We start from the raw sequence: 27,276 nt of genomic DNA, 5'->3' as shown, positions 1-27,276 counted from the left end.
AATCCGTGTCGTTAGCTATGACCTTCTGCTTCCGGTTGTTGTTAAACGCTGTGCGGTGTATAAACATGATTGGGTTTTATTTCTATCTTGTGACTATTACTTAACGCGTGCACATGAGACGAGGAAACAACAAAAACAACAACACAATACCCTGGCAATTGTGAATCCGTGTTGTTGGCTATGACCATTTTGCTTCCGTTTTTGTTTTGTTTCTGGTTTTTTTTTTGTTTCCGGTTTTTGTCATGGGGAATGATGCATGCCGGGAGATCATGACTGGAAGTGTTTATTTATTTATTCAATTATTTTTTTCCCAAAGTTAATTTTATATTTCCGAAATTGATTTTTTCCATGACAGGAAGTGTTTATTTTGTATTTAACATTACCGGGAGTGATTTTGAAACTCTTTCCGGAACTTTTAATTTCTTTTATTCTTGACCAGAAGTGATCGTTTATTTATTCAATTATTTTTCTCCCAAAGTTAATTTTAATAAAGATATCTCCCGCATCATCAAAAAATATTTTTTAATCGTGATTTGCATTATTTGTTCGCTGATCCCGAATCCAGGCCGAAGTAACCGGAAATTGCGTCAAAATAATCAGCTGTGCGGTGCTTACATGTACCACGGTATAGTTGGCAAGTATACAGTTGTGAACAAGTTTTATGTAAAGTCAGAAGCGAATGTAAGAAGAATTCTACGTTCGCTTCTTGGCTTTGCCTATTATCATCATCATCATCGTATCATTGTACCATCATCGTCATATCATCATCGTACCATCGTCATATCATCGTACCATCATCGTACCATCATAGTCATATCATCATCGTATCATCGTACCATCATCATCGCATCATCATCGTCATCATATCAGCATATCATCGTATCATCATACCATCATACCATCATCGTATCATCGTACCATCATCGACATATCATATCATTGTACCATATCATCGTATCAGCATATCATCGTATCAGTCATATCATATAATCATCGTACCATATCATCATATCATACCATCATTGTATCATCGTACCATATCGTACCAGCATATGATCGTATCATATAATCATCGTATCAGCATATCATCGTCATAGCATCATCATATAATCATCGTACCATATTATCATCGTATCATCATCATCGTCGTACCATCATCATCGTCGTATCATCATCATCATCGTACCATATCATCATCGTACCATATCATCATCGTATCAGCATATCATCGTATCATAATCATCGTATCATAATCATCGTACCATATCATTGTATCAGCATATCATCGTCGTATCATCATCATCATCGTCGTCGTATTATCATCATCGTCGTCGTCGTATTATCATCATCATTGTCGTATCATCATATCATCATCATTGTCGTATCATCATATCATCATCGTCGTCGTCGTATCATCATCATTGTCGTATCATCATATCATCATCATTGTCGTATCATCATATCATCATCGTCGTCGTATCATCATCGTCGTCGTATCATCATCGTCGTCGTATCATCATCGTCGTCGTATCATCATCATTGTCGTCGTATCATCATCGTCGTCGTATCATCATCGTCGTCGTATCATCATATCATCATTGTCGTCGTATCATCATCGTCGTCGTATCATCATCGTCGTCGTATCATCATATCATCATTGTCGTCGTATCATCATCGTCGTCGTATCATCATATCATCATCATCGTCGTCGTATCATCATCATCGTCGTCGTATCATCATATCATCATCATCGTCGTCGTATCATCATATCATCATCATCGTCGTCGTATCATCATGAAACTTCACCACCACGGCGCCCGTAAACAAACAACGTGTAGGGCATGTACACACACACACGGAGAGTCCTTTTATAGATCCAAACCTACCCACATGTACCTCGACCTTGGAGCAACAGCGTACTGTACATCCCGATTGGGATACCAACTGTACCGCTATCGAGTACAAGGCACACGACAAGTGGTTAAAGCACTCAAGCAAGCACTCCAATTAAATGGTTGATAAGGAAAAGCTGGCTTGGCAAGTGAGAGCAAGCTGATTGATAACGGCACGGACCCGCCGCGCACAAAACTGACCATTTTCAGTTTTCACTCGGCTCCAGATTTCGAGTTATCTCGTTCGTTTTATCCGATCCTCCAAACTCAGGGGGCCACGATACTGCCAGCCAATCAGGGGCCAGGATAGGGCCAGCCAATCAGGGGCCCAGATATTGCCAGCCAGTCAGGGGCCAGGATAGGGCCAGCCAATCAGACGGATCATGCAGAAACTAGACGTCATCAGGCATCTGGACCTGACGGAAATCAAGAAGTGTGCATCAACATTACCAGTCTCCGGGATTTTCCCCAGAATTCCGGGAGGAATTGACAAATTCCTGGAAATTCCTTTTTTTTTTTTAAAATTTTCCACGAAACAAAAATTAATTCTATCATGTTTTCAAATTTTAATCCTAATCTCGCGCCTTGTCCATTTCTTCCTCATCATGGTGGCGCAAAACTCGCTTGATTTTGCTCTCTCTCTTATTCCGGTTCCTGTCCCTCTCGACTGGGTCCACCCGACACCAGTCCATTGGAATTTGGCTTCATGGCCAGAAATGACGGGCACGTCGTTTGTTCCGTGCCCCCACCAGATGGCGCATATGGCCAAGCCGTACTGCGCACTGCATTGTGGGACTGGCCGCACTGGCTTCGTCGCAAAATGGCGGCTATTCTGAAATCGTTTTTCACCACCAATTCAGCGGTAATTCGGTTTCTCAATATTATCATCATGAGTGATTCATCAGATGCCGCATCTGGAACAACCAAAAGAGCTGCAGAGGACGTGGTAACATCACCAGAAGGTAAAAAGCGGAAAAAATATGGAGAAGTATTGAAAATATCATACGCGGTTTTTCGGCCGCTGCATAGCAACGGGTGGTTGCTTAGCAACGAAACTCAAACGCGCACACTCCCAGCTCATATGGCACCTGGTCGCCAAGTTTCATCGAAATCGGTTTGCTGGTTTGTGCTGTGGAGCCCCACGTTGCGAGCGCACACACACACACGCACACAAAACCTGACAATAAGGGTACTCTAGCAACCACCCAACAGACTTTCAGCAGGAACTGGCTCGACTTGGAAGAGTTCAAGAGTTGGCTGGTCCATGATTTCTCGCACGGTATTACTCGTAAGATTTGTAATAGTGAATTGAAAAAATCCGAACAAAATCTCATTGACGAAACACATTCAGACTGAAAAACACAAGAAAACGGAACGGGAAAGGAAAGGTGCGTGTAACATCAGTGCCTTTTTATCGAAAAACGAGGACAACCTGACTACGAGAACTGCTATAGAGCCGAGGTAAAAAAAATCACTGGATTTATGGCTGAGCATAGGACACCTTTTTTACACGCCGACCATTTGACGCCTTTTTTACACGCCGACCATTTGACGCCTTTTTTACACGCCGATCATTTGACGCCTTTTTTACACGCCGACCATTTGACGCCTTTTTTACACGCCGACCATTTGACGCCTTTTTTACACGCCGACCATTTGACGCCTTTTTTACACGCCGACCATTTGACGCCTTTTTTACACGCCGACCATTTGACGCCTTTTTTACACGCCGACCATTTGACGCCTTTTTTACACGCCGACCATTTGACGCCTTTTTTACACGCCGACCATTTGACGCCTTTTTTACACGCCGACCATTTGACGCCTTTTTTACACGCCGACCATTTGACGCCTTTTTTACACGCCGACCATTTGACGCCTTTTTTTTTTTACACGCCGACCATTTGACTCCTTTTTTTTTTACACGCCGACCATTTGAAGCCTTTTTTTACACGCCGACCATTTGACGCTTTTTTACACGCCGACCATTTGACGCCTTTTACACGCCGACCATTTGACGCCTTTTTTACACGCCCGACCATTTGACGCTTTTTTACACGCCGACCATTTTACCCCTTTTTTACACGCTGACCTTTTTACTCCTTTTTTACACGCCGACCATTTGACGCCTTTTTAACACGCCGACCATTTGACGCCTTTTTTACACGCCGACCATTTGACGCCTTTTTAACACGCCGACCATTTGACGCTTTACACGCCGACCATTTGACGCTTTTTTACACGCCGACCATTTGACGCTTTTTTACACGCCGACCATTTGACGCCTTTTTTACACGCCGACCATTTGACGCCTTTTTTACGCGCCGACCATTTGACGCCTTTTTTACGCGCCGACCATTTGACGCCTTTTTTACGCGCCGACCATTTGACGCCTTTTTTACGCGCCGACCATTTGACGCCTTTTTTACGCGCCTATCATTTGACGCCTTTTTTACACGCCGACCATTTGACGCCTTTTTTTACACGCCGACCATTTGACGCCTTTTTTTACACGCCGACCATTTGACGCCTTTTTTTACACGCCGACCATTTGACGCCTTTTTTACACGCCGACCATTTGACGCCTTTTTTACACGCCGACCATTTGACGCCTTTTTTACACGCCGACCATTTGACGCCTTTTTTACACGCCGACCATTTGACGCCTTTTTTACACGCCGACCATTTGACGCCTTTTTTACACGCCGACCATTTGACGCCTTTTTAACACGCCGATCATTTGACGCCTTTTTTACACGCCGACCATTTGACGCCTTTTTTACACGCCGACCATTTGACGCCTTTTTTACACGCCGATCATTTGACGCCTTTTTTACACGCCGATCATTTGACGCCTTTTTTACACGCCGACCATTTGACGCCTCTGATTTCATCATTGTTTACCAAAGGACAATTCATGCAAAAATATCAAACTGAAGAGAACAAAAGCCCAGTACATCATCGAGCCTTCCACGAGAGATGATTTTTAGCTGAGAAACTATGGAAAACCAAATTCAGTATCCTTCTTGATGAGTCCACCGACAAAAGTGTCATTCAAATCCTTGCAGTGGTGGTGGAGGTATTTTGATGATTCGTCGGCATGAGTCGAACGCATATTTTCTCAAGTCAATATGACAAAAACGGAACACACGAATCGGTTACACGCTTCTACACTGGAGGCGAGGCTCCTCACATACCAGCATGTAACTGACCACCGAAGATGTGTGGCCTGGGAACAGTGCAGTGTCATCGTCGAGGATGTTCGTGAGGGACGGTGTTGGCAAAGGTATGAGAACAGAATCAGGAAGAATCGGTCACGTTCTATTGTTGAAGATTCGGCGGCGCTCAACAGCACCGCCATCTCAGGGGTTATAACGCCGGCTAGTTCGGCACAGGTGTCGGGTCACGTGCCACAGATCACGATACCAAAGTACCCCTGTGCCTTGCCAGTTGCAGACAATCCGCGTAAGCACGGAGTTCGATATAATCTCCATTCTCACCAGTCAATGAGCACCTTCAGTTAACGAGCATCAAGTGGACAGCCGATGTCAATAGCAATGCCCCGGGGACAATCACTCGTGCCGCAGAGACCTCCCCTTATACGCGAGACGCACAACATGTGATCCCGCGTCATGTCCCTCAATTCACGTTAATTCACCACATTCTCCCCACCTTTAAAATGTAACTAGGGGCCCATCTTACACACCATGATTGCTTTAGCACTATAGGAGTATACATTTCAAGCAACGTGGACTAATAGATCTACAGAAGCATACATGCCAAGCAGTGATTATTTTGAGTTGTAGGAGCATGGAAATGAGCATCGATATATGATATAATGAGCATATAGGAGCATGAGCAGCGAGAATGCCGATAATCCCCTTTACAGATTGAGTCGTCGAGGGGGCCTTATTCGTCGACCTCTCCGGGAGTAAACGGCAGTTTCACTTGAGGGAGACTCCCGATCCTCTTGGTGAGCCTCGACTTGTGCCGGGGATGACTCCTCGATCGCTCTCGGGTGGAACGCGGCAGCCCCGTCGCCTGGCGGAGTTCCTAGGGGGGAAATGTCAGAAGGAGGAGTGCCAGAAGGTGGTGTACCGGCGGGAGGAGTACCTGAGGGAGCCAGATGGCGAACCGACACAGTGGTCTCCCTGCCATCCGGGAGCCTGACATGAGCATACTCTGGATTAGTGTCAATGAGTTCGACCCCCTCCACCAGCGGTTCATACTTGCTTTGTCGTACCGGGCGTTTCATGAACACTGTACCGGGGTGGGTCAGCCAGTTGGGCACCGTTTGACCGTCAACATAACGTCGTTGGTGAGTAAACATACGTTCGTGAGGAGTGGCATTTGTGGACGTGCAGAGCAAAGAGCGTATGGAATTCAGAGCGTCGGGAAGAGTAACCTCCCATCGCTCGGGGCCCAGTCCTCTCGATTTCAGCGCCAGAGTTACGGCTTTCCAAATGACTCCGTTATACCGTTCCACCTGCCCGTTTCCCTGTGGGTTGTAACCCGTCGTTCGACTAGTTGCTATGCCGTGCTCTAATAGGAATTGTTTTAGCCCGGCCGACATGAAACACGGCCCTCTGTCTGAATGTATGTACGAAGGTCTCCCAAACATAGCGAAGAGGTCAGAGAGACATTTTACGACAGTGCCCGAGGTCATATCCGAGCACGGAAACGCGAAAGGGAACCTTGAATATTCATCAACAACGGTGAATATGTATCTGTTGTCTGTTTCGGTCGGCAGGGGCCCTTTGAAGTCGATGTTTAGTCTCTCGAAGGGGGAAGTAGCCTTGATCAGTCTGCCAGAAGCCGCGCCATAGAATCTGGGTTTTAGTTCAGCACAAACAGGGCATGAAGCATTCATTTGTTTAATATCTTCAACAGAATAGGGAAGATTTTGTCTGCGTACGAAATGTGCCATCCTGGTTACCCCTGGGTGGCACAGAGACACATGGAGGTCTTGCAAAGCCTGACTGATTGTTGCCGAACTGTAGACCCGGGAGAAGGTATCTGCAGCAGGGTTTTCTTTCCCGGGCCGGTAAACAATGTCGTATCTGTAGCAAGCTAGGTCTATCCGCCATCTCATAATTTTTTCATTCTTAATTTTCCCGTTATTTTTCCCATCAAACATGAATGCCACGGATCGTTGGTCCGTAACGAGCGTGAAGTGGTTTCCCAGTAAATAATGTCTCCATTTCCGCAGCGCTTCAACGATGGCGTACGCTTCCTTCTCTATCGCTGAGTGTCTCTGCTCGCTTCTAGAGAGAGTTCTCGAGAAGAACGCGACCGGCCGCCCAGACTGATTAAGTGTAGCAGCTATGGCGTGATTTGAAGCGTCGGTCTCCACCACGAAGGGCACCGAGCTGTCGATCGATAAAACCACGGACTTACTGATATCATCCTTGAGATTGTGGAAAGCTCTTACGACAGCGGCATCTGGTGGAAAGTTTTTGCAATGCACTGGGGGATGTATTTTCTCGGAGTATTGCGAAATCCATCTTGCATAGTAAGCGAACATCCCGATCACCCGGCGCATTGTTTGCAAGTCCTGAGGTGGTGGAAGCTCACGGAGCGGGCGCAATCGCTCAGGATCAGGCTTAATTGTGCCGTCGGCTATTGTGTAGCCGAGAAGGTCAATTGACCTTGCCGAGAATACGCATTTCTCGTAGTTGAGAGTCAGATTCTATTTTCTAGCAATGCTCAAGAATCTGTCCAGATTCCTATCATGTTCGCTCTGATCCCTACCGCACACTGTGACATTATCCACGTAAACAAAAGTGTCTTCGAGGTTTTCATCTGAGATGATGTCGTCCATAACCCGTTGGAAGCAAGCTACTCCATTCGTGACACCGAATGGTATCCTTCTGAACTGGTAGAGGCGCCGCCCTGCCTGGAATGCAGTGTAAGGTTTGTCTTCCTCTCGGATGGGAATTTGATGATAGGCGCTTCGCAAGTCGATGGTACTGAATACCTTATAATTGGCCACGCGTTCGACCATCTCATCTATGCGCGGCAGGGGGTAGGCGTCGAGTTGGGTGAAGCGATTGACCGTTTGGGAATAATCGACAACCATCCGTTTCTTATGGTTCTGACTGCTGGTTACTAACACCTGTGCGCGCCATGGCGAATCGCTCGGTTCTATAATTCCCTCCTCCAGTAATCGCTTGGTTTCCGAAGTGATGAAATTCATGTCAGCAGTGGTATATCGCCGCGATTTGATCGCTATCGGTTTGCAGACCGGCGACAAGTTAGCGAACAGCTGGGGGACGTCACCTCCGCGGTGGTCAACGCATTTAAAATTAGACGAGGCTTGCTTCCTCCAAAGGGTATTTCGACGCTCGTGTGCTGCTTGAGGACATTATGACCCAGAATTACGTCTGCGCACAAATCACGAAGCACCAGCACCTTTACATCCCGATGCGTGTACCCTTTTACGTCCAATTCAACATTGCAGTACCCTCGTACGCGGGATTGTAGTGAGGTGGCGGCCATGCATACCGTATTGTCAGTCGGGTGGATTACCCATTTCCTGCCCTTCACTAGCGAGCTGTTGACGAAACTTTCAGAGCTACCGGTATCAATCAGTGCCTCAGCCATATGCCCGTTAATTCGTACGTTGATGATAGCCTTGGATAGATTCCCCGGGGAGGCTGCAGTCAATTTATTCTGCGAGTAGAGAGGCGCAGAAGTGGGTTTATTTCTCCTTAGAGTAGATTTACATACCCTGGCATAATGCCCTTTCTTGTCGCAATTCATGCATGTGGCATCTCTGGCGGGACATTTTTGACGAGGATGCCTTTTGTACCCACAAAAGAAGCATTTACCAACCGGAGCAGTTGCTGAGGAGTTTGATGAGGTCTGGGTATCCGGCTCCTCGGGTGTTTCTCCATCCCCTATGTCTGGCTGTGTCTGTGCCAGTGGGGTTCCTTGAGTTCCCATCGTAGCAGCGTTCATGAGCAGCATCGGTGTCCCAAATGACTCAGATTGCTGCTGAGCCGTATCCATCGCTCGAGCCTGATCGACTACCTTGTCAAGAGTGGGTTGCGCTTTCTCTAGTAAGCGTTGCCGTATGTGGGCTGATCTAAGTCCTTGGATGAATGCCTCCCGGGTCGCTTCCTTTCGGTGTTCCTCGGCGCTTACTGCCCGGAAGCTGCCGTCTTTTCCCAGCTGATTCAGAGCTTGCAGGAACTGATCGATTGTCTCCCCGGCTGCTTGCTTGCGTGTGTTGAGAAGATGTCGTATGTATACCTCGTTCTTGGGCTTCACGTAGAGCGCTTGCAGCACCTCGATCGCTGCTTCGTAAGTGTCGCACCCCGAGAAGAGCCTGTACACGCCGGGCGAGACATGATTCACGAGAGCGGCAAATTTGTCAGCTCCCTCCGCGATGATGGTCAGATAGTGTGAGAAGGAACAGAACCAATGTGACCATTTCATTTCTGCGTCAGTCGCGTTCGGGTCTGCGTCGAACCTCTCTGGTTTGTAGATCTTGTCCATCTTTGGTTGAGAGAGCCGAGAAAATTAAATGGAATAAATTGAAATGAGAGCGAGAGATGAACCTTCAGAGTTTAGGCTTTATTCCATTTGATTAGAGCCGCTTCTGTGGGCACACCGGGGAATACAGGTTCAGCTAGGAGTACATAAGCAGTAACGTATACATGTGCAGTTAACCATTGCAGACAATCCGCGTAAGCACGGAGTTCGATATAATCTCCATTCTCACCAGTCAATGAGCACCTTCAGTTAACGAGCATCAAGTGGACAGCCGATGTCAATAGCAATGCCCCGGGGACAATCACTCGTGCCGCAGAGACCTCCCCTTATACGCGAGACGCACAACATGTGATCCCGCGTCATGTCCCTCAATTCACGTTAATTCACCACAACAGCCTTCACCTGCCAGGAACCCCCAAAGCCCTGCTGCCCTATTTCCCGACTCACCAACTTCCCAGACCATGTCACACTACCAACCAGTATCCCCATACCTTGGCCTGCACCTACCCCTTGCAATCCACCTGCACAATGGAATAGCAGCCAGAATCCATGTTGAATCCTCTAAGTCCCCCGAACCTACACCAACTTGGTTAAGAGACTCCTACCGACAGGGTACGTTGTTCGCACTCACTCTCCTCATCTGCACAATCACCCAAACACTTTAGTCATTCATTCCACAGTGCCGCACACCCAGTCCACAATACCATCCAACACCTTTCACGTTTATGTGAAAACATCAACACACCAATCCCTCGGACTCCACTCGCTCATCAAATTTAACTGGTACACTTTTTCATCAAACCCCAATCAATTTGTCTCTACGTCCGTCGTCCGTTGGCCTCCTCCATACTGTCCTAATCGTTTATTTCCAACAATTTAAACAAGACATCAAAATCTCTTCACCAGCCTCATGAATCTCTGCATGGTTCTAACCAGGTATTTCAATCCTTCCCTCAAACAGGCCACTCTTTGTCATCCACTTCTTTTAGGTGTGTCTAACGCTCTGCCTGTAATGTCTCCACCGCTTTTTCTTTCAATAATCACCCAAATCCACCCGTGCCACTCTTATGCCTTCTGTCATCTCTCAATTTGCAATCACTTTCGGTACAACTCCCAATCAAAATTTTCACATCCCCAAATGGCCTACTTCTTTGGCTCATTGGAAGGGGAGTGAGGGAACGAATCCCTCATTACCCATTACATGAGCCCGCCGCCTTTCCGCCACGGCTCAAAGGGGTCACGCCTCAATGGGGTTTGTGATCCATCCCTCCTTTTCTCCAGGGTTCGCGGAAGTCAGGCAAACCTCAATCGGTGGAATGGCCTCCCCCTCTTCTCCAGGGTTCACGGAAATCAGGTAAACCCCAATCAGTGGAATGGCCTCCCCCTCTTCTCCATAACTCCCTAAAGACAGATAAACCCCTTTCAGCGAGCCAAACCACTCGTGTGCTCAGAAAGGTCTGAAGACCAAGTGACACACGCCAGTGCCGCCTGCCACTCATCTGTTCTCTACCCCAAAGTTCCTGTGAGGCTGATAGAGAAATTAAAATCCAATTTCAAAATTGGATTTCTAAAATCCAATCTAAAACTGCTCCTGGATGCAGCACCTCCAACTTTGCAAGAACCCATGCAGAGCTGTCCATTATGGTTTCCGTCCCCTGGCTCAAGTTCTGTCCTGGTGGCATTTCTATTTCCCCTTGCACCTCCAACCTATTTCCTATGTCACCACTCATTCCACGCTCAGGACTCCCACACACAGCAGGCTGCACACATTCCAAGGTTATGTGTTGACATTCCACCCCTTCAACCTTGCCCGTGTACTGACCAACTGCCTCGCATTCCAGGGCAACATTCTCGACTGTCAGGTGAATAACCACCCACGTTTCGGCCTCGGCAGCACATACCAGTACTGTAGTCTGGACTGTGGGCTCACAGCATTCGTTCACAGGCACTCCACACACACATCCAGGGGTCACGCATACATGCACCCCATCAGACAGAGTCTCTTTCTTAACATAAAATTCAATTTCTACCTTAAGCTCCTCGTCCGCACCATGTATGCATGTACCCACGTACCTGCTTTGTTCCAGAGTCACCTCTGTCCGGTCGCTTCTCTCCAGCAGGTCTTCTCATCATCGGTTCATCACACTCCTCTGGGGCTGTCAGCTCCACACGCTGGACCTGCTCAAAATGTATCTCACTCGTCAACAACCCCACATGCTCCCTCAATGTCTCAATCACCAGGGTTTGCTCTAATTGTGGTGTCATCCGACGAGTGATGTCAATCAAGTTCCGCACCACTAACATTACTCCCTATGGTGATGTCACACATCCCATATTATTGTGCTGTTCTACTTCCTGGCTCCATTTTCTTTCCCATTCGAGTCGTTCTTCCTCTCCGAGCCTTTTTAGTTGTTCGTTTTCTTTCCGGACTTTTTCCATCTCCGCATACTCCAACTTTGCTCTCTCCTTTAGCTGGTCAACCTCAAATTCGTTTTCTTTTCTATCCCACCGTCTCTCATGTTCTTCATTCTCCAATCTCATCGTTTCCTTCATTTTGTTGATTTCCTTTTCCTGTTTCATTCCTTGTTCTTTTCGTTTCTTATCCCACTGTCTCTCTTGTTCCCCATTCTCCAATCTCATCGTTTCCTTCAATTGGCTAATTTCATTTTCCTGTTTCATTCGTTGTTCTTTCACTATCTCCTCGTACTCCAACCTTGCTTTTTCCTTTAGTTGTTCAATTTCAAATCCATGTTCTTTTTGTTTTCTATCCCACTCTCTCTCTTGTTCTTCCTTCTCCAATCTCGTCGTTTCCTTCAATCGGCTGATTTGCCTTTCCTGTTTCATTCGTTGTTCTTTCACTTTCTCCTCGTACTCCAACCTTGCTTTCTCCTTTAATCTGGCCTTGGCTTCTAACTGTTTGATCTGCACAGTGTGGTTCCTTAACGTTTCATTCTCCGTTCTCTTTCTTTCCTCCCTTAACATCCTCAGTTCGTTTTGTAATCCCCTCTCTTTGCTTTGGTGTTTCTGTAACTCAAAAGCTTTTTCCTATAATTCCTCTCTCGCCTCCTCACTGCTTTTGCATGCTTCCTCCCTCAATTCGTCCCTTTTCTTACTGTATTCCTTTAGGTGTTCCTGACATTCCTTTTCTATTTCTATCTTCCGTTCCAGTCTTTCTCTTTTCCGATTGCCTGTTCTTACCTCTTCCTTCAGTTGCCTCAATTCCAAATCGTATTTCCGTTTTTCCTTTTCCAGCTTTGTTTTCCATTCTTCTTCCAAGTTCTCTCTATCCCGGGAATTACTAATTTGCTCTTCCTGTATTCTTTCGTTCAGTTTGCTCTTCTCTTGTTCCAACTCAGAAGTACTCGGACTCCACTCTACTTTACTCATTTCTCCCTGTAGTCCTTTGAACTGTCTTGACTTTTCCAACAATTCTTGCTTCCTTTCCTCCAGATGTTCCTCTCCTCTTTTTATCTTCCATTCTAGGCTTTCTCTTATCTGATTGCCTGAGCTTACCTCTTCCTTCAGTTGTTTCGATTCCAAATAGTGTTTCTGTTTTTCCTCTTCCAGCTTTGTTTTCCATTCTTCCTCCAAGCTCTTCCTATCCTGGGAGATACCAATCTGCTCTTCCTCTCTTCCTCTGTTCAGTTCGCTCCTCTCTAGTTCCAACACCCTTCGGGTAAACCACTCTACTTTAATCATTTCTCTAAATAGTACCTCGACTGTGTTGGCGGAGTCATTTTCCAGCCACCGAATTTGTTCCTGTGCATCGGCCAATTGTTGTGACTCCCGCTTCGTGTTGCGCCGAGAAGGAGCCGCGCTGCCATTTTGCGACTCCATTCTCTTTACAATTTGCAAGTTTTTCCTCCGATCCGCTCAAGCACAAAATCAAATCAAATCTGGACCGTCTTTTTTAAAAAAAAATTTTTGTAACCAATGTCCGGGGTGCGAAATGCACCACTGGTCCAAATATCCCACTCCTAACACCAAACTGTTGCGGATCCGGGGTGGCGGGATTCTCACCCGGTCCTAGGCGCCACCCTCACCACCACCATCTCCGGGGTTTATAACGCCGGCCGGCTCAGTACAGGCCTCGGGTCACACGCCTTCAATCGCGACACCAACGTAATTCTTGTACCTTGCCAGTTGGGGAAATGGAACCCCTGGTTACAGACTGGTTTTGTCAGATGCCGAGCGTTTTCTGCCAGTCTGTAACCATTTTTGGTGTTATATGCCAATCGAACGGATCGTTCCTCGATGCAACACGAATTAATCCATAGCGGCAACTTCATACGAATTAACCAGATTTATTGGGGAACATCGGGGATCACAACACAAGCAAAATTCACGACAATGGTTTTATTAACAATCCTCAACCCATTCTTAACTAGGGAACCATGGACTAAAGGTTTTGAGGGGGTCGCTACCGAAATATGCCTTAGACAACGTGCAGACAAAGACAGACAGACAAACAGCATGCATGCAAGACAAGACAGAGTACTTGGTGATGTCTCATGGACGAGAGGACAGTGTCAAAAGCACGAATGTCGCTCGCAACAGGCGAATGTCCACGGATTCAAACTCCCGCTCGAACGTGCCGTGTGGCGAAAATGGAGGTGTCATACTCTTGCTCCCTCAAGGCACCGCGTGCGCACGCTATCCTCAGCGCGTTCCGGCCCCGTGCAATGTCGACGGCACAAGTCTGCCAGATCAACGATGGGCCTCAGCCGATCTCTCTCTAGTGTTCAGCACACAAATCCAGGCCTGGCAATACTGCCGGGAGGTGGCATGAAGGAGCGAACACGTGAATGAACTTTGAACCTTTGAACCAGACAAGGCCCAAATCGAGGTGCCGAGCTCCCCAGGCGGTTCGACAACGTGTTCAGCCGTGAGGTGAGTAAGGACGGAGGCTCCACGGCCAGACGCAGGCCGAACCTGTCGATCACCTCCCCACAAGAGTCGATTGCCGGCTCGATGTGCAGGCAGCCTCTCTTACACTCGCTCGCTTCCAAAACACGAGCACCCTCTCAACCAACTGCAGTTTTCCAAACTCAACTTTTTCACGAAGCCTTCGTTTCTCTCGCTTCGAAGCCACTCCGAGCACGCCTCGAAAACCCAACAGTTGTTTTCCACACACAATTCTCTTTACGAAGCCTTCGTTCGCTCGCTTCGACTAACGAGCTCCTTCGACACATGAGGCTGCCTTCCTCTCAGCGACTCTGTTTTCCAAACCGAGAACTCCTTTTTCCTTTCATTTCTCCTTCGCTCGTTCCACGAGCACGCCTCTCTCAGCGAAACCGACCAAAGCTCCTCCCCTTCGCATCACTTCCTCCCTCTAGCCACACCCTCTCCAGGCCACACCCCTTCAGCTGACTGGGCAGGGCCTATCGTCCGTAGAGGAGTGGAAGAAGAGGGAGCCCTTGGCACACCACCACTGTACGAACATAAAACAGCCTTTTACACCTCCCGACACACGTATAACATCTACTTTACCAAACAACCTAGCTATACATGCATTTAATGGGGGATCTGAGCTAATGCTATATTTCGTAGTCCAATAAAGGCCATTTCCGTAACAATATGATCATGCAATGTGTTTTCTTGGATTTCAGGTCTGAGACGCTGTGGAGCCGGAACATCTACCGTTGGCCTTCCTCGTCATCTGAAAAAATGCATCGTTTGTTTATTATCAACTCATCGACAGGTAGGTGATGGGACAGCACCGCAAAAAAAAAAAATCCCATGTCGAACTCCTTATTATTTCCGGGTCATGGACGGAGATTGATTAATCGACTGTATAAATCTGTTCAGTGTGTTCAGCACTCTCCTCTTTTTGATGAAAGAAACAGAAGATGGCCATCAGGCCATCCTTCCAATATTCCTGGAATACAAGTTTCTCAATGTCGATGTGATAACATTCATTCATTTGGATGTATAATCGAAATAAATACTTTTGGCGTGACTTATCTTCAGGTGAAATGTTCCAGAAGGAGTTTATAACCAGTCGCTAATTTGCCGAATCGTTGTGTACGTGTGGTCAATACGTATTGTCTTTGAAGGTGAACACTCTCCTTCCAGTGGTGAAACGCTCGAGGTGTCATTCCTCTGCAGGAGTGAAGGCGAAGATAGTAGGTACACCATTTGATTTCAGTCATTTACGGCCATCTACTCCAATCTTCTCGGCCTGTGTCTCATCAAACTGATCCTGAAAAAAAAAACAAAAAAAAAAACATGATTTGCATCATTGATTTGTTTGCTGGATTCATGGCATATTTTTGAAGAGCAAACATCGTCGAGCTATAGGGGTCTGACGCAACAGTGGCTAGGTTCGTGTGGGTCCTTAAAACCCATAACAGTCCAACATTTCTGAGTTGTACAATTTAAGTACTTAAATGTCCTTAAATTTCAGGAAAATGTTCAAAAGTCAATAAAAATCAGATTTTCCTGTTATTTGGTGAAGGGCGTTTCATTTTCCTCGCACTAGTATTCTAAACAAGGCCAAATGTGTCCAACAGCCGCGTCCTAAAGGTTTTGTCTTCACCAGAAGAACAAGAACAGGAAGAAGAAAAAAAAAAAAAACCAGCAACTTCCGATATTTTAAAACCTTGATTAAGCCAATAGCGAGACCCGTCATAGTGTATTTACGTATTTACGAAATAAATAGTGTATTTACGAAATTACAATACATTTAATGGAATAATCTTTAAATTGTAGTGTGAACTTGTCGAAACTTTAAAGCAAATGTCCAAATATATTTAAAAGCTCATATCTATATTTAAAAAATGTAGATATGTTGGTTGCGAATTACAAAGAATTACTGCAGGATGTCGCAGGGTGTGAACTGAATTCTAGATTCAAGAACTTCAAGGTTGAAGATGACAGGGTAGATGTGTTACTCTATGAATGTATGGGTAAAAACAAGAAGTTTGAGAAGTTGTGGGGGGTAGTTCGTAAAGTGTTGCTCGTTTCCCATGGTCAGGCATCTGTTGAGAGGGGTTTTCCCTCAACAGACAGATAGAGGACAACCTGGGTGAAGGCATGCTTGTGGCACTGAGGCAGATTATTGATTATTTTGTACTGGTAGGTGGAATGCTCAAAGTTGAAATCACAAAGGAACTGCTATCCTCAGCCTCCAGTTCTCGACATAAATACCATCAATATCTTGAAGAAGAAAAAAGAAAGAAAGGGCCAGAAGCCATCCAAAGAAAACGAAAAATGGTTGAAGATTCAGTGGATGGTTTGAAATAGAGAAAGAAGGTGTTGGAAACTGGCATAGAAGGACTGACCACATTGTCAGAAAAATATGCAGACGAGGCTGAGGCAAAAGGTGGCAAAACTAGCCACAGTCTTCTGGTAAAAATCAAATGCTCTCAGGTACTCTGCCAAGCAAAAACGGGGGGAACTCAAAGTTCAAGAAAGAGAAATTGAGGAGAAGGCTCAATCCTTGCCTGCTATGTCCTAATCGGATATTACAATGACATGTAGCTAACAAAATGTACTGTTCTGTAGTGCAGAAGCAGTCAGAAGCTGCTGCAACTTTGCAGGTGGCAGCACCTACAATAACATTTTAACATAACAACACATTAACATTGAGAGTGCTGCCATCTGGAAACTTGTGACTGCTCCTGGCTGATTCTACAGTAACTGTGAAGTGAATTTGCCAATTGGCTGTGTGGCGCGTTGTGCCTTGTCGACTGAATAAGCTCCTGCTGTGTTCTGTATGTTCATTATTAAAATAGATTTTTTTGTAAACTTACTATCTTTGTTAATTTCTAGGTGACTCACCTCAATTTACCGCTGGAATTTCTAGGATGTGGTCCTTAAAAAGGGGTTATTTTACCCCTTAAAAAAGACATCTCAAAATAAGTGGGAACCCTGTGAGGGTGAACGGAAAGAAGTCAGAACCTTGACAGGGAGAAAGTCAATGCTATGCAAGAAGCACTCCCATGTGATTCTAAGCAACTATGGTATCAGGTTTATCGATATTGTTGTGGACAAGGGGGAACCACGAGGGAGGGGCTGTCTCCGGTTCCTCTCCGGACTCACCGGCAATCACAGGCTGTTGCTAATCGACCGCGGACGCCAATAACTTGACCCCATGACTTCCGGTCCTCTGTCTAACACCCGTTTACCTTGGGACACATGACCACCATATCTGTGACTCACGCCCTCAGTACGTACTTGTGTTATTTAGATGACCCACTGGATCAGGTGCAGCCGAGCGGAGCTGCTAAGTGCGTACTGGCTATTGAACAGATTCTTACGGAATAACGTCCCGGCTCAGCTAGAGTGCGGGCCATGCTGGACCAATGGAGGAAAAGACAAAACGAGCTGGGAATATTTCTAACAACACATTTATTTAAACCAGGTGTGAGGAAAGTTATGTGGCATGGTAAATGGGATTTATTGCAAATGTACAGCAGGGAAAGCAAGGAATTTGTGGGGTGCGGCAAATGGCAATATCTTAACTTATGCTACGACAGATGCCATCTGCACACAAAAAACCCAAGAAAAATTAGAAATAGCCCAGAGAGATAGAAACAGTTGAGGATTAATGACCTCTCAATACCTGGCATGGCAGGCAGACCTGTGCAACCTAGAACATTTAGGAAAGGAAATGAGGGAGAAATACTGAGGATGTCTAGGGTGCATGTTTGAGAAGTGTAAGTGGGGTGCGTCATAGTGTAAGAGGAAGAATGTGAGGTACAGGTCAGTTCAGTTCGCTCTTGGGTTTTGTTCTGAAAAGAACAGTTGGTTGGGCTTGCCAGCATTGATTGCTCTTTTGCGTCCACAGTAGACGAGAGATGGATGGTGGAAGAAAGATGTATGAGAGAAAAAATCCTATCGTAAATCATGTAAGAGTCTTTGTTCATGTAAGAGTCTTGTCACATTTGGCTCGGCGGCCGTAGGGTCTAAAAACATCTACGGCCACTAGCAATTATAGGGCGGCCGCAATATTTCCACGGTCACACAATGTAGCAGTCACATATGTTTTTATTTTTCCGGTTTCCCAACCTTGACCGAACCCAGTACCTGCAGAGCCAAGCAGCCGCATGGCTGAGGAAGTCGCCATTGCAAGGCTTCTTCTTATTCTTCTTCCTCCTCCTCCTCTTCTTCACGCGGCGGCCCGATTCAGCATTATCTTGTAAAACAAGTAATCTATAATCATGCACATTTTTCTCCTCATTGATAATTAATTAGTTCAGCGAAATGCGATCCAGAAACGATAAAAATGTTATTGGACAAAAAATTAACGGACATTATGGGACTAAAAAAAAAGAAAAAAAAGAGTTATCGGAAGTCCTGGTCCGATAACTGGTCTGGTGCGATATCGGAACTGGTCCGATAATGATAAATGGAAGTTAACTTCCCACTGGAAGTTCTGTTCCCACTGGAAGAAGATAATTATCTGTTATCGGATCATCGCTTTTGTGCCCAACACTGGTGGCAAACAACTATACTCCGATCTCTAGCGGTAGCGCACGGTCGATGCAGACTGCCATGGAGGCCGTACGTAGGACGCACAGTGGGCGCAGGGGAACCGTGCGTCGACCCTGCGTTGCCCGCAGGTAGTCACACAGACCGCAAGGCCACCGTACGTTGAACACAGGGACGCCTTAGGACTACCCTACGGCGACCATGGAAATAGTGCGGCCGCCGTAATTTTTTGAGGGTTGGCAAAATTCATTTTTCATTGATAAGAGCCTACGGCAGCCGCACGAATAACGCAAGCCCACCGTACGCCCTACGTAGGTCGACGTGGAACACATCTACGTCATGGCTATGGCTTGTCGAATTGCTACGGCCAACCTAGAAATGAAAAAAAGTTATAACTCCGCGCTCTAATTCTACGGAGACCCTTACGGCCTGTAAATGATAGCCATACGGCGTAGGGACACCCTGAGGCCACCTCAGAAACTTTGCGGCCGCCGCACGTTTCTGTCAATTCAGGGGGGTACGGCCGCCGTATCCTCGCTGTAGAGCAAATGTGACTTTAGTGTCGCTGCAAGATGCAACCGAAATGAGTGACATTGAAATGGAAGCAGTCCCGGCTCGCAGCAGCAATGCATGACCCCACGCCTGGTCACGCTGACTCGACGCTTGTCCTTGCGCTGCCCGTCTCCCCAGTGAGGTCTGAAGTCTGGCGATATTCTCTCCTGCGATCTCTCCAGCTCTGTCCCCTGCGATACTCTGCTCGAAATGAGCCGAGTTTGACCCTTTTATTCGCCCCTGACAAGGGGAGGAGCCAAACATCGGATCAAAAGAAGCTCTAATGAAATTTAGCTCCCCTATAGGTCCATAGCGGTCAAAGCCACACCCCGAAGGCAAAAAAATGGCTCAGTCACTGGCAAACAGGGGCATGCGAAACAGCTCCTGACCTTTACATGGGGCTGTGGTTTTTGGATGCACTCTCTGGATCCTAAAGTGGGCTGGTCTTCATTCAAATGTAGGATTTTAGGGAAATCCCTGTGCTACCCGTAGGTCCTCAAACGAGCTCCAGCACACGTTCGTGCTTCGAGTTATGCCCCAAAATAACCTGACCTCCATCTCCGTGTCCTTCAAGGCTGTGCTAAGTGTTTGATGAGTATGTCGCAGTTGAGGTTGTTGTAGAGTAGTAGAAGCACATTGTGGCGTTTGTAGTGAAGTCGCGGTACATTATGACGTTGTGGGGAAGAGGTGGAAGTTCCTTGTAACGAGATGGTAATGGTCGCGTTTGTCGTTTGAAGTGGTTGTGGTGAGCATGGTATAGTTTGGTGAGCGGAATGAAGGTCTGAGGCGAAATGGTGGTTGAGAATTAGTGCGCAGTTTTGAATGGAAAATTGGCGTGCAAAGGCAAACGAGGGACTCGCGGAACACTTGCTTGGTTACTATTAGTCTGTACTGATTTCCGTGCTTGCTTGTGCGTTTCGTGTGAGAGAAAGGGGTGTAGCAAAGGGGTGGAAGAACTGCAAGGGTTGACAAAGAGGTATTAGAACTCTAACTGAAGGAGTCCCACGCAAGGCCGGGTGAAAGAACGCAAACATTGAAGGTTAAAGAACTCCAACTGAAGGAGTCCCACGCAATGCATCTTTTCCCTTAACCCACGAGACATATGGAAAGGACGAATACACATAATATTGAAATAACTGCAATGGGATTGCTTTATGTTGTGTGCCATTGCCTTGGAGGCATGCGGTTTTACTGTACTGCAATAATACGTTACGAGACTCAAGTGCTGCTATCCCTCTTGAATTCTCTCAATGAGGAGATGAGGTGTCCATGTAAGCAACCAAGAAAAAGTGACCATCACCCGCACAAGATATGTTCTTGTACTCCATGGCCTGACAGAAAACTAAAACCACCATACTCCAATTTTCTAATCACTGAGCAAGACACAAATCTTCATCGTAATTTGAGGTATCCCAATTAGGTACGTACCGAACATAAATACGATTCGGCAGAGGGTAACCATCCAACTCTGGGCAGTTTCGCTGTCCAAATCGCACATTTGCCATTGTCACGAGGGAACTTGTGCATTATTCTGCCTTGTGCTGGTCGAATCCAGCAGCTCCATGCTGCACAGGTCAGGGACGGGAGCATGCGCTGGAGCACCACGTCGCTGCATCCACGTTGTCGGTACTCCAGAGGCCTCCGTCTGACCACCCCCCTGGGCAGATGCCTAGCCCATCCCCATTTGCTTGAGATGCTGATCAACCTGTTGCAACCACGAGGCACGCAGTCGTCCCATTGGCGTCCTCCACTCACGAGGCTCCCTCGCTGAGAGAATCTGGTGAGCAGGATCAGCGTCAGGAAATAGAGCCACCTGTCCATACATCTACAGCTGACGCTCACAGACTATACAGACAACAAATCTCATTTGAGTCTCTCTCAGCAACTGCTCGTTGGATACAAAGTCCGACCAGCGATAGCCAATAATTCTCTGAGGAGACCTCGTTCCGAAGGAGTCAAGTCTCCATCTCAGCTCCCAAGTCTCACATATGCAGAGTGAGACTGGAAGCACCAAGGACCTGAACTCGGACTTTCGTCCTCCTGTACAGGTACCGACAGCGCCATACCCCATGATCCAGTGAATCCATGACTCCCCAGGCCCAACCCAGACGTCTATTGACCTACGGCTCACAACCTGCGGGGACATGACAATCACTGCCAGCGGAAGTGAATCTTTCAATGACGTCAACATCCTCACCACAACCAGGTACAAACATCCAATATATCACTGAATGCCTAGATCTTAGTTTTGACCCAGGAAACCCATAATCCCAGCAGCTCCGATTCCTCATTCATCCAGTGTTTCTGCAAGAATGACTACATCATCTGCAAAATCAAGGTCAGAGATCCTGACATTCCCAAGGGTGCACCGCAGCTTGATCTCTCCGACATCTTCCCCAAAATTCAGTCCATGCAAGTGTTGAAGAGTGTGGGGGCCAGTACACACCCCTGATGAACTCCAGTAACAACTGCAAATAAGTCAGAGATTGAACGACCACACCTCACAGCACACGCTGCACCAGAGTCTAGTTCAGAAATCAGATCAATCAACTTTTGTGGCACCCCACAAAGCATACCATAATTCCACCAAAATCTTGTGTAAAATGCCACTTCTGTACAAGCGTGAACCCAGAAGTAACTTCCTTGGAAGGCAAAATGGGTCCACGGAGACCACGCGACATGGAATGACCAACCACACAGCCGGATCGCTCTGTACGAGCAGAACAATAGATGGTCAGTCTTTGTCTAGATATGGCATTGGGGTGAGTGTTTAAAGACTTGGTTCTTTACACGAAAGGACATGAGTTTGGACTGTCCCTTTGGTGGTAGGTCCTGGACTTCGAACTTGGTTCGTTAGCTCTTTACTTAAAGGCGATGGCAAGGGCGTGGGTTGAGATGGGTTTGGCCCTTGGCCTGGTTGGATCGAGGGGCACAGGGGTGGGGTGTGGATAAATAAAAGTAAACAAGGGGATTATTGCATGTTAGAGATAGAGGAAGCCTGGAGTTGGCATAATGGTTAAGGTGGCTGGCTTAAGATCTTAGGGTCTTGAGCCCCTGTTAAATCAACATCAAATGGGTTGATTTAGCCTGTCATCCTTCCAAGGTCGGCAAAATGAGTACCAGTTGACTGGTCATAGAGGACATCAGCGGCATAGTCGTGCCCCCAGAAAATGATGCAACCAGCAGGCACAGGCTGCACATGATAGCTAGCTAGAAATAGAGGAAAGGGAACCACTTTTATTAAAATCTAGCAAATACCACCCATCACTTCACTGACAGGAAAGAGGTGGTTGTTGGGGGTGGGGGCAGAAAGAGAGAGAGAGGTGTGGGGAGCGAGGGAGGGGTGAGGGAGCAAGAAGGTGGGAGAGGAGGGGAGGGTGAGGATGGGATATGTTTGCGGAGAGTGAGGACGGGCGAGGGGAGAGCGAGGACGGGCGAGGGGAGAGCGAGGACGGGCGAGGGGAGAGCGAGGACGGGCGAGGGGAGAGCGAGGACGGGCGAGGGGAGAGCGAGGACGGGCGAGGGGAGAGCGAGGACGGGCGAGGGGAGAGCGAGGACGGGCGAGGGGAGAGCGAGGACGGGCGAGGGGAGAGCGAGCACGGGCGAGGGGAGAGCGAGCACGGGCGAGGGGAGAGCGAGCACGGGCGAGGGGAGAGCGAGCACGGGCGAGGGGAGAGCGAGCACGGGCGAGGGGAGAGCGAGCACGGGCGAGGGGAGAGCGAGCACGGGCGAGGGGAGAGCGAGCACCGGCGAGGGGAGAGCGAGCACCGGCGAGGGGAGAGCGAGCACCGGCGAGGGGAGAGCGAGCACCGGCGAGGGGAGAGCGAGCACCGGCGAGGGGAGAGCGAGCACGGGCGAGGGGAGAGCGAGCACCGGCGAGGGGGGAGAGCGAGCACCGGCGAGGGGGGAGAGCGAGCACCGGCGAGGGGGGAGAGCGAGCACCGGCGAGGGGGGAGAGCGAGCGCCGGCAGGGGGGGAGAGCGAGCACCGGGGGGGGGGGAGAGCGAGCACCGGGGAGGGGGGAGAGCGAGCACCGGCGAGGGGGGAGAGGGAGCACCGGCGAGGGGGGAGAGCGAGCACCGGCGAGGGGGGAGAGCGAGCACCGGCGAGGGGGGCGAGCGAGCACCGGCGAGGGGGGAGAGCGGAGAGAGTAAGGAGGGATAGTGAGGAGGGATAGAGTGAGGATGGAGGGAGGAGAGAGTAAGGAGGGAGAGAGGAGAGTAGGGATAATGAGGAGGGATAGCGTGATGAGGGATAGAGCGAGTGAGCAAGAAAGGGGAGATCGATGAGCTAGGAGGGGAGAGCAATGCTTCACCACAAATTGCTATACATTCCAGGAGGGAAGGGGTGTGAAGAGGGGATGGGAGTGAGTGAAGAGGATAGGGGAGCAACGAGGAGTAAGTGGGGAGGGGATCTTGGGTTTTGGAAACAACTCCCCTAATTACCTCTAAAGTACTCCACCAGGGGTTGCATCTCTGAGCATCTCCCGGTAGTGCTCAGTATGACCGCTCCGAGGTGAAGGTTACATTTTAAACTTTTGTCAAATTTAACCAAGACAAAGAACATACGTTTATATACGTACCTCATTTAAATCATCACTGAACATTAGTCTTGAATGTCAATTTGTAATTTTATTTTCAAAAAAATGGCAACAGCTATGATTAAAAAAATCATTTACACCACCGTCTGCTGTCTCGCCACGGCTTACAAACATCTGTTTGATCCAACCATCCCATCCATTCCTCCATCGATAAGGAGCGGCAGGCAACACAGGCAGGTGGGGCCTGAACTTTGTGGGTCGTTCGATGCATTTTTGATCGTGTTGTGCAGAGGAACAGTGTGGGTACTTTTGCCATGCATTGCAAACGAACATACAAGCAACTTATAGAGTGCTCTGCAAGTGGCTTCAGCACTCAAGCAAACACTCCAACAAAACGGTTGAGAAGGAACAGCAGGCTTGGCAAGCAATCACCGATCGATCATACTAAACACTGCCCAGAGTGTCAAACGATGTAAACAAAAAAACATTTTGAGCACTTCATGAAGAAATCGTTGTGGCCTGTTCCACGTCAAGGCATTGCTGAAATTAAGACCCCAGCACTGACAGAGGACTGACAATGGGGTTGACCAAGGACAAAGCCGAAATAAAGGATATAATTAAATAAGGCCATTAATGATTATCTTCAAAAGGAGTGTTGTAATTGACCCAAACACCCAATTTTCATTCATGCATTTCCTTGGAGTTCCCTTAGAATGCATGCAAAGGTCCAGGTTGCTAGGTTTCATGGTTTTGGAGTTATGGAGGAGAGACACACACACACACACACAGACATTTATTAATTATTATAAATTACTTTCGCAATTAAATACATTTTTAGTAAGATGGGCACATTACAGACCTAATTTACAAGTTTGTATATTTACCCCCACCACTGAAGGTGGAAGGAGGTTGTGTTTTCACTCTGTCCGTCTGTCTTTGTGTGCAGGATATCTCAAAAAGTTGTGGACGGATTCGAACGAAACATAGTGGACAGGTTGGGTGTGTGACAAGGACGAACTGATTCGATTTTGCTGATCTGAAATCAGAACCAGATACGAGAATTTTTCAATTTGTCCAAGTGATTCTTCATTATTGAGAGATTGGGCCAAAAACAATATATATATATATATATATATATATATATATATATATATATATATATATATATATATATATATATATATATATATATATATATATATATATATATATATATATATATATATATATATATATATATATATATATATATATACACAGCACGAGGTTTCAAAAATGCTCGATATGTTCTCGTGGATCAGGCATGGTGGAGGTATGTGCGTTCCACTAAGTTCCCTTCTAATTACAAATGTATCTTGACCAGGATTGTCTCCCTCAAGCTCTTTCGTTGTGCAGACAGACAAGGCACATCCCATTTCTCTCAGGTACTTTTGGATTAGTTTAGCGTTGCGAGTCATTTTTAGGTAACAAACCTCGTTATGTACGCACGATAGGAGTTCACATGCCCCAAATATTGCTGTTTCTAAAGGTTTCTGCACATGCGCACCGAGCATTCTGGGGTGGATTCCATCATTCCAAAAGTGCCGTATCGGTCATACGTGGATTGAAAAAGGTCGATTCTGCTGGAATTTTGTGGAAAGCATCATCGCATGAAAGATTGATGAGGGGAAGGGGAAAGAGAAGGAGTGAGCATGAAGAGGAGGAAGGTAGATGGCAGATTGATACTAAAACATATTTGAAACAAACGATGGTTCCCTGGTGGTGAAGAACAACAGTGTATTATCGTCTGACTGTGAGGAGCCAGTAGGTAGCACCGTGTTGCCGAGAAAAGTAAGTGGGGAGTGGAGTTAGGTTCTGAGGAGCCAGTAGATGGTGGGGTGTGGCCATGAAGAGCTGATAGTTGATGAGGTGTGGTTGTGGGGAGCTGTTACATGGTGGGGTTGTGAGGAGTTGGTGCTTGGCGTGGTATGACCGTGAAGAGCCGGTAGATGACAAGGCATGGCCGTGACGAGCCGGTCGGTGGTGCAGTGGAGGCTTTAATAGCTGGTATGGATTGCGGTACGACTGTGAAGAGCCGGCAGATGGCGCAGTGTGGTTGAGAGGGGCTGGTAGATGATGTGGTGTAACGGGAGCCGGAAGGTAGTGGACTGTGGTTGTGAGAAGTCGGTAAGTGATTATGAGCAGCTGATAGTGATATAGAGTGACCATGAGGAGACGGGAGGTGAAGTGGAGTGACCGTGAGCAGACAGTAGGCGACGCAGTGGAGTTGTGAGGAACCAGTAGGTCACGTGGTATGGTTGTGACGAGACTGTAGGGGACGAGGTGGTAAAGAGCCGGTAAGTGATGTGGTGCACGTGTGGCCATAAACAAACAGCTCCCACTCAGAAAAATAGTGGAGGGGATGTGATCACGAGGCACCTGAACATGGGCCAACCTGTCTTGCCCACCCTCTCATCGTCCCCTCTCCCTACCTGCTCTGCTGTCATGACACTGATGGAACTTAGGATGCATACACTCTGAAGTAACAGTGACCCTGATGCTGCCAGTCAAGGGACTCCTTAATTGGTCAGCATGAGGGGTAGAGGTGGAATGTACACAGTGCATGTTCCTACCATGTGGGGTGAAACCAAGTGACCTTTTAACTGCTTGTGATGATCAGAAAGTTAAGAGTGGAGCAAGGCAGATTAGGGACAGGCTCCACACCACCTCAAGTGTTTATATAATATTCTGATACTCCTTACACAGTGTCGGTGCTGGCGAAGCTGTTTGTTGGTACGAGTTATATTAGGTGGTTTGCCATTGCCATCCCAGCAATAGTTAGGGCAGGAATTTGTAATTTGTTCAGGGTGCCAGCAATAGCTCACCAACTCTTCGCAAAAGACACTGTGGGATCTTTATCGTCCACCAACTGATGCTGGCAGACGGGACGCCGAGTGCAACAGCCATCTGAGAGACGGCACACGTGTTGATAAATCACCCTACCTGTGAAACACCAGGATGAGTTTAGAGCTGGGTTGGGATGCGAACCCAGGCTAGACAGCCAATAGGTGAGTGCAAACCTCCAAGCCATCCTGCCAGACACACGACTTTCTTTACCACATCACAAATAATAAGGAAGGCCCATTTTGAGTTTTCGTGCTTTGTGCACACAACACAAAAAGGGTTTCCATACTTGTTCATCTCAAGGCCATAAAATCTCATCCCATGGAATTGCCCGAGCCGTGGAAGCTTCTTTCCGACGATTGGCTATTCCAGTTTATCTCGGCTTTCTCGCCCACCTCCCTCCCAAGCAGTTAAAAGTGAAACCAAGAGCTCTTACAAGTCTAGTCATCACAAACGATGTTAGTTAACATTCTCGCA

The 27,276-nt window shown here is 47.4% G+C and overlaps 1 protein-coding gene and 1 long non-coding RNA gene across 2 annotated transcripts in view; one reads left to right on the top strand and one right to left on the bottom strand.

The window, feature by feature from the left end:
- Positions 1-2,170, bottom strand: part of LOC147023770 (uncharacterized) — a 94,790-nt gene extending 92,620 nt beyond the window's left edge. Inside the window, exon 1 of the long non-coding RNA XR_015060366.1 lies at positions 2,094-2,170. This is a non-coding gene — a long non-coding RNA (uncharacterized LOC147023770). The remainder of the gene's footprint in view (positions 1-2,093) is intronic.
- A 384-nt stretch (positions 2,171-2,554) lies between these two features.
- Positions 2,555-16,004, top strand: LOC147023769 (uncharacterized). The gene is made up of 3 exons (XM_085889542.1): positions 2,555-2,854; positions 14,999-15,090; positions 15,446-16,004. The coding sequence occupies exons 1-3, from the start codon at positions 2,599-2,601 to the stop codon at positions 15,587-15,589; spliced, it is 492 nt and encodes a 163-aa protein (XP_085745668.1). The 5' UTR covers positions 2,555-2,598; the 3' UTR covers positions 15,590-16,004.
- The last annotated feature ends 11,272 nt before the right edge of the window (positions 16,005-27,276 follow it).

Source organism: Eptatretus burgeri, chromosome 7, assembly GCF_056783735.1.
Source record: "Eptatretus burgeri isolate ZD-2024b chromosome 7, Ebu_testis_v1, whole genome shotgun sequence".
Taxonomy (NCBI): Eukaryota; Metazoa; Chordata; class Myxini; order Myxiniformes; family Myxinidae; genus Eptatretus; species Eptatretus burgeri.
This window is presented reverse-complemented; position numbering and strand designations above follow the sequence as displayed.

Coding starts and splice junctions, on each gene's coding strand:
- LOC147023769 (XM_085889542.1), top strand. CDS start 2,599: ATGGCCAGAAATGACGGGCACGTCGTTTGTTCCGTGCCCCCACCAGAT. Junction 2,855..14,998: donor CGTGGTAACATCACCAGAAG/GTAAAAAGCGGA, acceptor CTTGGATTTCAG/GTCTGAGACGCTGTGGAGCC. Junction 15,091..15,445: donor TATTATCAACTCATCGACAG/GTAGGTGATGGG, acceptor TTGTCTTTGAAG/GTGAACACTCTCCTTCCAGT.